At 39.2% G+C, this 12,572-nt stretch overlaps 1 protein-coding gene across 3 annotated transcripts in view; it reads left to right on the top strand.

The window, feature by feature from the left end:
* The window catches only part of LOC114083696 (ectonucleoside triphosphate diphosphohydrolase 1-like), a 97,285-nt gene that overhangs the window by 42,962 nt on the left and 41,751 nt on the right, over positions 1–12,572 (top strand). For 2 of the 3 annotated variants that reach the window (XM_071611051.1, XM_071611052.1), the window contains exon 2: positions 12,091–12,215. The exons of the other annotated variant lie outside the window; for it this stretch is intronic. In XM_071611051.1, the coding sequence (XP_071467152.1) occupies positions 12,091–12,215 (125 nt within the window). The remainder of the gene's footprint in view (positions 1–12,090; positions 12,216–12,572) is intronic. 3 annotated transcript variants of the gene reach the window in all.

The raw sequence follows: 12,572 nt of genomic DNA, 5'->3' as shown, positions 1-12,572 counted from the left end.
AAATGGTGGTTCCATTCCCAGTTTTCTGAGGAATCTCCATATTGCTTTCTAGGATGGTGGCATGAATTTGCAATGCCACCAGCAATGTATGAGAGTACATTTTCCCCCCATATCCTCACCAACACTTGACAGATTCTTTTCACTGTCTTCTTATTCCATGCATCTGATCCTTTCTTCATTCAGGGTACAGTATTGAAAAGGACACTTCTTTCTTAATCATATAATTTATTTGATAGAATACTGAATCAGAAGACTGGATATGCTTTTATAAAGTGTAAGCAATTTTTGTTGATTTTTTAAAAATGTTTTTTTGGTATCAGGAATTGAACCCAGGTGTGCTTAACCATTGAGTCACATCCCCAGTCCTTTTTATTTTTTATTTTGAGAAGGATCTTGCGAAGTTGCTTAGGGCCTCACTAAGTTACTGAGGCTAGCTTTGAACTTGCAATATTACTGCCTCAGCCTCAGGAGCTGCTGGGATTACAGGTGTGTGCCACCATAACCAGCTAGTGGAAATTTTTTGTAGGCAGGTACTTTTGTTATGTATTAGTCTTTGTAGTTTTGCTTTTGGAGGACACTCCTATCTGTAATGTTAAGGAATTTTCTCTCACCCTTTTGTCTTCTTCCTCATCAAATAAGTACAGAAAAAAAAATTAGGTGACTTTTATATTGTCTCTCTAAATTATCAGTCAAATCTGTGACATTCTTGACTGGAAGTAGATACAAACAAATTTAATTTGAGTTTCACATACACTCTTGAGTGTTTTGGAGAGAGTCAGCTGCTTAGGTATCAGGTGATCTGTGATGAAGTTACCTTAGACATTTGGAAGCTTGACTATATCTTATCTAGAAGACCATTCCCTCTTACACTGATATAACACCAGAGGAGCTAGGGGGAGGTAACAAGTTTCTCTCAAAATAAAGCTTTGAATCCACCCAAAGCTAGGTCAAGGAAGACCTGATAATTCTGCCCAAATAATACAGGTGAGATGACATTGATCTGAATAGAATGACTAAATAGGACCCAGAGGTAGTTGCTTGAATTAATCAAATTGGATTGTGGCTAACAGGGTGCTAGAATGGGCAGTCAGCATACCACTATTGCACAGCTGGAAACCCACTATAAAATTTTCTTCTTCAAGTCAAAGTATTTTAATTTTCACAAATTTCTCTTAGGAATATAAATTACTTGGTGTGGTGGTGCATGCCTGTAATCCCAGTGGCTTGAGAGGCTGAGGCAGGAGGATTTTAAATTCAAAGACTGCCTCAGCAATTTAGCAAGGCCCTCAGCAACTTACTGAAACCCTGTCTCAACATTTAAAAATAAAAAGGACTGGGGATGTAGCTTAGTGGTAAAGTGCCCCTTGGTTTATTCCTGAGTACAAAAATGAAAAAACAAAAAAAGAAAAAAAACAATTTCAAATTGCTTGAGGAATTAAGGAAGAAAGGGAGGGAAGGGGAAAGGAAGAGAAGGGGAAAAAAGAATGGAGAGATGGAGGTGAGGAAAGTCATAGTATTATTCTTTGCAGAAGGGAGTTGACATGTAGGCTTGAGACTGCTGTCCTTGAAAGGGACCTGCTAACATAGTTGGTCCTTAGCTGGTGTCTGGGAACTTGGATTTAGAGAGTTCCTCCCATTCTCAGAACTGATGGAGATGGCTTGCTGTGCCTCGATTTTCAAGCAGTGTGATTTGTGCTGGGCATCTGCTTTCCTTCTAGGAGTCTGACATATTGGTGTGTACAGCCTCCAGTGAAAGCCTTAGACACTGGGCCTTTGGCAAGCTTCCTTGGTAGACAGTTTACACATGTCACAACATTGCTGGGGAAATTAAACATGTCCTGTGTGTGACTCCATGGGGAAGTTACCCTTGGAAGCTTGTTCCTAGTTTCCCCAGTCTTGGTCCAATGTATCTTTTCTCTGTTGATTTTGGCTTCATATCTTTCCATTGTAATAAATCATAGCCATTAGTATGATGATATGTTGATTTCCATAAGTTCTAGCCAATCATGAAATCTGCAGTGATTTTGGGAATCTCTGATACACATTCCCACAGCAGAACCCCAGGCCCGTTCTTCAAAAGTTACTACAGCTACTACTGTGTGTGTGTGTGTGTGTGTGTGTGTACACACACACACACAGATTTAGTTAGCCAGAAAACATAGTAGTCTCAACTTCCTTGATGTCTGTCCTCAGCAGGAGGAAGTAGAGATGCAGAAAATCAGGAAGTTGATTTTAATTTCAAAGTAGTTCTGTTTCATTTTTAGAAATATTTAAGTACAGATTTTTATATGGATGTTTGTAAATATTGAAGCATGGGATTGCCTGGTTATATAATAATTATATATAGTTATCCCTCAGTATCCTTCAGAAATTGGTTCCAGAGTAACCTGCAGATATCAAAATCTATGGATAGTATAAAATGGCCTTGTATTTGCATATAATCTGTGCACATCCTCCCATATACTTTACATCATCTCTAGAATACTTATAATACCTAATCCAATGTAAATGTTATATAATGAATTGTGATACTGGGTGTTTTTTAGGGATAATGACAAGGAAAAAAGTTTGTATAAATTTAGAATAGATGTAATTTTTCCCCATTTTTCTCTTTTAGTATCCCAAATGTTTTTGATCTGCAGTTGGTTGAAACTGGAGATGCAAAGCTCACATATGGAGGACCAACAATTTTTAATTTCATAATAAGCTGCCAAACAGTTTTGCTGAGTGGCTGTGCCATTTTTTTGTATTCTCATACAATACATAAGAGTTCAATTTGACTCACATCCTGATCAAAAATTGATATTATTCACATTTTATTCAAATTTGGCCATTTTAATAAGTGTGCAATAAATATTTTCATCATTTTTTTAAATTGCTATTCTAATAAAGGTATTTCATTATTTTTTATTTACATTAATTTAAGGGTAATTAGAATGCATTTGATATGTTGAGAATATTTCTTTTCTTTGAATTGTCTATTCATATTATTTACTAATTTTTCTATGGTTTGGTTGATGATTTTCTTAATGACTTTAAATGACTTATATATTAGGGAAACCAAATATTTTATAGTTGTTGAAAACTTTTTTTCTATCCCAAATATTTTATAGTTGTTGAAAACTTTTTTTCTATCACTTTTGTTTATAGTATTTTTTCTGCATGAATCTTTTCATGTGGTTTCTGAATTTTGTATCTCATGAGAATAAAAACGAGGAAATAGAAATGAAAGAATTTATGCAGACAAGATATAGAAGATAAGGGACTTCAAGGCTAGGCAGTCTGAGTAAGTCAGTTCATGCTGTTTCCATTATTACCCAACACTAGTGATAATATGACCACTACAGATTGCTCACTCTCTGCAAATACCCACAGCTTGTTGATAAATGCAGGTGCTCTAAGAAAGGGTAGAGTCCCCAAGGCACAATTTTTTGATTTCACATGTGGAAGAAGATTCATTTAGTAGAAGCAATGTGCTTATTGCAGAGACCATCAATACACCAGATTGTTATGTCTTTTGGCTTGGACACAGGGAATTCCTGTCTGCAGACTCAGTGACATCACTTTGCCGGAAACAACCCTCCTCCCTGTCAGCCCTATGCTTAAACATGGGATTCCTTACTGACCACAAAGACCTTTTATGTGTAATGTAATCTATGGGCAGAAGAATTCAGGAAAGCCAAAAGGGGTCTGGGTGAAAGGAGTGGGTGGGGGGTGATGGGAGGAAGTGAGAAAGAGGAGAGAGGGAGTTCCTTTGCTTCCTCATTTCTCATACACAGAACTTCTATTGGCATTTGATTTTTGCAATAATCAACATTTTTATAGTCACACACAACCAAGTGGCTGATAATCTTGAGAAGAGCATACCAAGCAAGAAGAATTGTGGTGGGCATCCTGGGATTGGTAGAATCTGATTTGGAGGAAGAGCTTTTGGGGCACCTCACCCCCATCTCCTCTGTCTGGTTGTTCCCTATATAGCTCTTCTCAGCCAAAACTGAGTTTCTGAGGGGGTCCATTTAGTATCAGTCAGGATATGCTAAGATAAATGTGCTCCTTTTCTAGCTAAAAAAACTGTGAACAGAAAATAACCAGCTAATTTAAATTTCAAAGAGTAGAAATAAAAGATCATAAATGAAAGCCATTAACTCCTCTGAGCTCTCTGGTTCAACAGCTCTGTGGAACAGAACATGGATTATTTATTCAATTGCCTTTCTACCTCTCTCCCTGTTCTCACTCTCATACTCCTCTTCCTCTATAATCCCTGGCTCTGTCTTCTTTGTCTTCTTGCTTGTGTCTCCTAACCCTAAGTCCACCTTATTTTCCTTTCCTATCCTTTGCCTTTGTCCTTTAACTAGCTGTTCATAATTGAGGGCTTGACATTCATTTTTAGTTTTTATTGACATTTGTAGTACTTAAGCAAAAAAAAGGAAAAAAGGCAGGGAAACCTCCCCTCTAAGTTAAACTGTTTTGTCCTTGAGCTTAACTCTGGATAGATTAATTAAAAGAATAAGAGGAGTATGAAATAGAATAAGATCTTTTCTCCTGAATAGAACTTGGCCAACTGAGAAGGAATGAAGCTGAGTAATTTCCTTCTTTTTTAAATATTTATTTTTTAGTTATAGGAGGACACAATATCTTTATTTTTTATTTTATGTGGATAAGCTGAGGATCAAACCCCATGCCTCATGCATGCTAGGCGAACATTATACCTTTGAGCCACAACCCCAGCCCTGAAGCTGAGTAATTTCTACACCTCTCTAATGTAGGACAATACTTGAAGGCATTGGAGTGGAGTTGAAAGACTTGAATCAAATCCCTCCTCTGCCTTTTATAAGATGTATAACTGGGCAAGTCCCTTAATTTTCCCAAGAATCACAATCCCAGGCTTCTGCTATTTAACTCTAAACTTCAGACTATCAGAAATCAAATACTCCATGATTTAATAGGTAGAATATTGATGGTATCATCAGTGAGAACATTCTAGACTATCCCTCAGCCAAATCCTTAATGCCAATCATTTTTCATTAATGGATGATGGAACTAGCTACTACATATGGTACCACGCTCCAAGTACTGTGTAAAACTCAGCATCAGTGTAGGGTAGGGTGGTGGTTAAAGCCTGGGCTCTGGAGTCAGGGTACCTGTGTTTAATTCCTAACCTAACATTTACATGAGTATAACTTTGGAATAGTTATTTACCTTCTCTGTGGTAGAGTTTCCTCATCTGTAAAGTGATGGTAATGATAACCTCATTTGGAAATAGGGTCTTTGTAGATGTATTAAGTTAAAGATCTTAAGATGAGATCATTCTGGTTGTAAAGTGGGCTAATGATTGATGTTCTTTGAAAAGAGAAGGAAATGGGACACAAAGAGACACAAGGGGAAAGGCCATGTGAAGAATGAAGAGTGAGGCGGCCATAAGCTAAGGAATGCCAAGAGTCACCAGAAGCTTTGAAGCTTGAAAAGACAAGAAAAGAAGCCTACAGAGCCTCCAGAGGAAGCAATGTCCTGCAGACACCTTGGCTTTGCACCCTGGCCTCCAAAATTGTGAGAATATAGCTCTGCTGTTGAAGCCACCTGTTTGTGGTAATTTTTGAGTCAGCTCTAGGAAACAGATACAGATGTTTGCAGCTGATAATAATCATACCTTTACCTCATAAGCTTGAAGTAAGTTAAATTAGTTATAGTCCCCCAAGGATTATTGCTGGGGTTAATCATCTTGTGAGGTAGACATATTATTATTTAAAGTGCTAAGAGTAGAATCAGGATTACAGTAAGAACTCTTTTAAGTATTGTTAACTCACTGAATCTTACATAGCTACCATATGTGGGGAATACTATTATGACTCTCATTTGGCACATAAGAAAATAGAGATTTACCAAAAATGTGATTGTTTTAGTCAGCATTTTTATTGCTATTACCAGAAGACCTACAAAAACAATTCAAGGAAGAAATTTATTTGGGGCTCAGGGTTTCCAGAGGCCTCAGTCGATAGATGGTGGACTCCAAAGCTCTAAGCCCGAGGTGAGGCAGAACATCATGGTGGAAGGAAGAACATCATGCCAAAGGAAGACAGCTCATGTCATGGCCTCCAGAAAGCAGAGAGGGCTCTGCTCTCCAGGGACAAAATATAAACCCCAAAGATACACTTCTGCCTCTTCCAGCCACTTCCTATCTGCATATAATTATCACCCAATTAATCCATATCAGTAGATTAACACACTGATTAGGCTAAAGTTCTCTTAACCCAATCATTTTACCTCTAAACTTTTTTGCATTATCTAATACATGAGCATTTTGGAGACTCCTGATATCTAAACCATAACTGTAAGCTTGTCCTGGACTCTGCTGCAGCCTTAACCATGCCCCACAGATCTGTGGAGTTGGGCTTTCTGCTGATGGATCCTGGAGACTGTTGGCTTTGTGACCTTTCATAATAACATTCCTTGAGGATACACTCCTCAGTGGTGAGCTATCACAAAGTTCAGAAGGTATTGAGATGATTGTCCCATGTGATGGTGTTTACTCCTCCTGGATATATCTCTCTGGCCCTAGTCTTAGCATAAGCTCTGCTATGACAAACCCAGACTCTGTCTACTGGCTGTGTAGTCATCCTATGACCTGACCTCATTGGTACTAGCCTCAGCATCTCAGCACCACGAGAAGCAGGGGTATGGTGACCTACAAGCTATGTCATCACTCTCCAGTGACTTCAGTAGGATATGGTGTGGTTACTTGTTCATCCTTAAAGTGCTGAACATAGATTATACAAACTTCTCTAGAAAATTAATATCAATTAGAGTAAGGCCGAGTCCTCTCTGGGGCCTCCAAGGCTCCACAATCAAGGCCCATTACCCCTCTGACCATCATTTAGAACTCTCCCTCTCTTTATTCTTCTAGCCACCCTGGTCTTCTGCCCAGGCTCTGTCCTACCTCAGGTCTTTGCATGTGCAATTCCAGTGCCCTTAAATGCACTTACATCTACTCCTTTGACTCTTACTCAAGATCACCTTCTCAGAGGCCTTTCCAATCACCCTATCTTTCTTAATCTTCCTTGCTTTTCCCCTTCCTTAGCACTTGTGATTATTAAGACTATACATTTTCTCTATTTATCGTGTTTCCCTCCAAACTAGAACATAAGCACCATGAATATGGTGACATTTATCTGTTTTGTTCACTGCTGTAGCTCAGAGTCTAGGGAAGGTCTGATGCTTACTATAATACATTCAATAAATAATTGTTGAAAGAATAAATGAAGCTCAAGCCCCTCTTCAACAACTATAGAACTCTTGAAGTGGTTCACATCATTAAGTATGTAGAAGTAGCACCGGAAGAGAGGACTACTGTAATAATTGAACTTTCTGGGGAATAGAGGGGAACACTGCTATTGAGCTTGATGTTGAAGGAGACAAGAAAAAAGACTTGGTACAGATTGAGGAGAATAAAATTCCAAGTGAAGGAAATCTTATATTGAAAAAAAAAAAAACATCTTGAGAATCCAAAATGCACTCATTCAACACGGGATACAACCATGAACAAGCCAGAAAAAAAATCCCTGTCCTTAGGGAGATTACATTCTGGTGGTCCTATGTCAGGCATTCTGATCATGGACACAAAGCAGCAGGAAGCCATCACAAGTTCTTGCGCAGGAAGACCCTCAATTACAGAAGATCTCTGCAGCCACATGAAGGATGGATTTGATTGGGAAGGGAACGTAGAAGGGTGGGAGTTCCATAGTAGAAGATCAGATATGTAGGGCTGATGGGACTAAGGCAGATGGATAGATATCACTATAGAAGGTGGGTCTGTCTAAAAGGCCTGTGATAAAGCAACTGAGAAAGGATCTTAAAGCCCCAGAATGTGAGAACAGCATAAACATGTGTCCTCTAATGGAGAGGAAGGAAGGTGGCAGAGACCATTGGAGGACTTTGAGTCAGGGAGTTGGGGGAAGGCAAGGCCATATTAGGACAGTTCCTTAGATCTATGGCCATGGTGCCATCACTGGGCTGTGCGACCACAGGAAGGACCATGGTCTTCTCTGGTCTTATTCACCAGTGCTCATGCACACTTACCATTTTGTTCTCTATAGTCAGCGTGTGGCCCTTGAGAAGTTGGAAACCATTTGAATCTAATCAGTTGCATCGGATCTGTGGAGCCAAATTTTTGTTGCTTTTGTCTGAAATTTGCCACCTGTCAACATTCCAAAGCTGTTTATTAATAAGGACAAGTTTTAAGATATTATGTTTTTGGTACCATGCACGCTAAGCAAACACTTTACCACTGAGCCCCAGCCCCAACCCCTACCTGGACTTCATGATAGCTGTTTTGATAAGAATCAAAGAACCAGTTTTTCTTTTTCCTGGCATAGCCAATTGTCTTGAATTCAATCTGTGTTTGTGAGAGACACCTCAGAGTTTTGTTTTTTTGGTTTTTTTGATCAAAGAGGAGTCGAAATTATTTCCAGGCTCTTTTGCCTTAAACAGAAAAATCCTCTCACTTGTCCCATGAGAGGTAAAACAGGAATGGGATGGAACCTTTTAATTGTCTAGTATAGTGAGCCAGTTCAGAGGAAAAAACCCATTTGGTGAAATTGTTTCTTGAAATTATTTTCTGAAATACCATTTTTGATTGTCTGATAGAAATCACATTTGTGCTATCCACAACACAAATGGAGGGCTTTTCAGGGGGAAGACAGTCTGTGAATTTTCTGTAGTAGAACTTGACTATCAGTTGGTGGATCTGAAAGAACTCTAGGGGCCTAAAAAAAGGGAACAGTGACCAGAATAGTGTGTGTGTGTGTGTGTGTGTGTGTGTGTGTGTGTTGCTGAGGACTGAACCCAAGGCCTTGCACATGCTAAGCAAGCACTCTAACACTGAGCCACACCCTGGCCCAGTGGTTCCTTTCAAGAGCACATCCCAGCTTTGTCAATTGGACCTGATGTCTAGCACCACTTCCTGAAAAGAGTCTGGCTTCCTGCATGTGAAAACTGCCTGCCACATAGCCCATGAAAGACAGCAGTTTCTCCTCTCTGGGTAATCTGGCTGGTTCCATGAAAAACAGCCATTGTGTTTTTTCTTTGGTACTATAGCTTTTGAAAATCATCTATGGAAAATACTTAAACTTTCTCTCTGACTTGAATCTTATGTCTTGAATAAGAAATAAGAATATGCTGGGTGCTGTGGTGCATACCTGTAATTCCAGATTCAGGAGGCTGAGGCAGGAGGATTACAAGTTCAAAGCCAGCCTTAACAACGGTGAGGCGCTAATCAACTTAGTGAGACCTTGTCTCTAAATAAAATACAAAATAGGGTTGGGGATGTGGCTCACTGGTCAAGTGCTCCTGTGTTCAATTTCTGGTATCCAAAATAAAACAAAAAAAGAAATAAGAATATGATTAAAGGCTTGAATATATCTTAGTAATGTGGTCATCATTGCAAAATCTGGGCAAATGTGGAAACATGTACATCCAACTGTTCAGTGAATAACTCTCACTAGGAAAACGAAGAAACAGTTATAATTACATCAAGCTGGACCCTGCCTCAGGTTCTTTTGCAGTTTTTGTTCCCTGATCCTTATTCCTGGTCATCCAGGCTTCAGCTCAAATGTCACAGTCACAGAGAAGTTTCCTTGACTCTCAACCTAACACCTTCTGTCCCATCCAACTATGCTCAATCACTTTATCACATTCCTTGGTATCAGTGTGGCCAGCACCCTGTCAGAGCAGGTTTCTGACCAGGAGGTGTGAGCTGCTTGGGAAAATAAAAAGTCTGAAGTAATCAGTAAGGAATGTGACAAAGCCAAAGATCAATTTAAAATGTGGAGAACCTGATGGGTCTTCCAGTCCTGAGGGGAACTGGAACTACAGAAAAAGGTCCCGATTCTTTATTTATGGGGGAGTATATAAAAGGCAGGGATAAGGTTTCAATGGGAGGCATCTTCTTTCAGTGCTTGTGGTGCTGCTTTCCCGTGCAGGGGTCTTGTAGTAAATAGTTTGATTGGCATTTAGCCAACTGGGAAGCTTTGCTTGAATTTGTGAGCTAGGACAGGATACCACGTGACTTGGGCATTCTCAAACCAGAGGATTCCCACTGGGAATTCCCAAAATCAGGCTTCCCTGCCTTATGATTCAAATGTTACCCACTTCACACACAGCTCATGGATGGCTTCCTACACCTTGATTTAATCTCTTCTTAGAGTTTATCATGACTTGAAATCACTTACTTACTCCTTTTCTAGTTTATCTGTATCCCTAACTGGATTATAAACTCCAAAGAGCAGGGACTTAGTCAGTCTTTTTCATTGCAGTAATTTGTATGATAAGAATAAAAAATGCCTGAGTAGACTTGGAAGGAAAATAAGAAAACTGTCATTTATAAAAACAAAACAAAAAACTTAATAGGTAGAACTTTTTGAATGCTTGAGAGGGAGTGAAGCATTCAAACTTCTGCTCTCCTTTATTCATCTAAAGCACATGTTTGTTAGATCTGTGTTTGTCTATATCACAGCTTAAGGAATTAAGTTGGGGCATATTTAGGATACTTTTTCCAGATCCCAGATCCCTGGCATCAAAGAGAACATTTCACAACAGTTGTACTAGGATGTTTTGGCTTCAAATAATTCAGATCCTGTCCTGTGGGAGGATGGGCTCAAGGTTGGTTGATTTAGCAGCTTAAAATGCAATCAGGGACTCAGATTCTTTCTTTTTTCTGCTCTACTGACATTACATTCTAACCATGCAAGACAATAAGAAGAAGAGAAATGCTTCTTGCTCTGCACCTCTGCCTCAACAGATTCCTTCCAGGTTCTCATGGGCCATAATTAGGAACATACCCACTGTGGAACAAATCACTGGTGAGGAAATGAGATTACCCAGACTTGATCAGATCCATCCTTGAACCTGGGGGAGAGGCAGGTATATGAACAAAGAAGAAGTTCTTTGGGGACCTGGGGTAAGGGAAAAGTGTTGTGCTTTGTTGGGCAGCAACAGATAATGAAGTACATAAAACTTTTTATCCTATGTTTTGTAGTGTGTAAAGACTTGTTAAGGATTCTGGGGATTGAGGCAGACCAGAGACCCGTATAATTACAGATCTTTTAAGTCCAAGTTTAAGTCCAAGTTTCTTCTGAACAGCATGAGGAAGAATTTCGATTTGTGTGCAGACAACTCCTACTCATCAAGAAAGAGGGCAGAAAGAAACTTGGTTCCTTATTCAGCTGTTTGGATCCCACCCTGTTGTTAGAGAAGTACAGACTGTTCTGTAGAACCCATCTCATTTGCATAGGCTTCTCCATTTTGTTATCATATCCTTCCCCAAAGCCTAAGAACAAAGTTTAAGGATTGTTTGGGGAGTTGAGGGAGGTAGAAATTGGAGTGTCAGGATGGAAGGAATGGCACAGCCAGACCATTTCCTATTCACTTTCTCTGATCTGTTTATAGCCAATTAAAGTAACTTTTATATTATTCTTCTATTGGAGCTTTTTGTTTGTTTGTCTCTTCATAAGTTGAGACTAAGAAGACAATAAATAAGGGGAATGATGGCCCAACATATTCAAAACACCTCAGCCTCTAGGTTATCACCAATTGCTTACCTTCAAAGGATGGTTGCAATGCAAAGAGCATATCAAGCCAGGCAATGTCATGGAGAGGTGGGATTTGATGTTTGGTAATATATATATTTAATATTTTAAAGATATTAAACAATTTGTGGTAAGTTTTTAATTAAGGTCTATTCTTGTTTCTCATTATTTGTCACTTGTATTTTGATAGACTCATATGACCTATTAAACTGCCAGTTTGAGACTCTTCCCTGTCCTCATGCCTTATCTGATCAGTGACCTAGTTTTGTCCATTTGTTCCTTTTCATAACAATTCACTCAGTCTTGGCCCCTGCCACAATACAGGCAAATATATTTATGCTTGAGTTCTTCCTCAGTTATTTTTTAAGTGCCTCATGGCTAAAGATAGGCTATTTTCTTTTTTAATGTTTCTGGTAACTTCTGATAACAATCAAAAGACCAGACAGAAAAGTGAGAAAATCATTGTTTATTGATTTCTTATTGATATTTTCTCTTCTGATTTTGGTTTTAGATTCTAATGAAAACAGTTGCACCAGAAATATCCTGGTCATCCTTGGCTTTTCCTGTGTCATATCCGTGATAGTTTTGATCGCTGTGGGGATTTCCCAGAACAAACCATTACCACAAAATGTTAAGGCAAGTCAAATCCATGTGTGTTTGTGTGCGTGTGTCTGTGTGTGTGTGTTTGTGTGTGTGTGTGTGTGTGTGTGAGAGAGAGAGAGAGGGAAAGCCCCAAGCGGAGTGTGGAAAGGGGTGTGAGGATAAATTAGAGCATACGGGAAGAACTGAGGATAAGGATACAGCTCCCAGTTACAAGTTACAATCCATTGGATGAGGGAGATAAAATGGAAACAGATGCTCATTTTGTAAGAGGAAATGCCTTGATTAAATTAGTAGCAGGAAGATAACTGCCTTTATTATTGTTCAGCCACTCAGTAGGTCAGCCCTTCAACAAAGATGACTACTTCATTAACCTCATCCACACCTTTGTTG

Source organism: Marmota flaviventris, chromosome 4, assembly GCF_047511675.1.
Source record: "Marmota flaviventris isolate mMarFla1 chromosome 4, mMarFla1.hap1, whole genome shotgun sequence".
Lineage (NCBI taxonomy): Eukaryota > Metazoa > Chordata > Mammalia > Rodentia > Sciuridae > Marmota > Marmota flaviventris.
The sequence above is the reverse complement of the archived record's forward strand: the minus strand, read 5'-3'. Positions and strand labels throughout refer to the sequence as shown.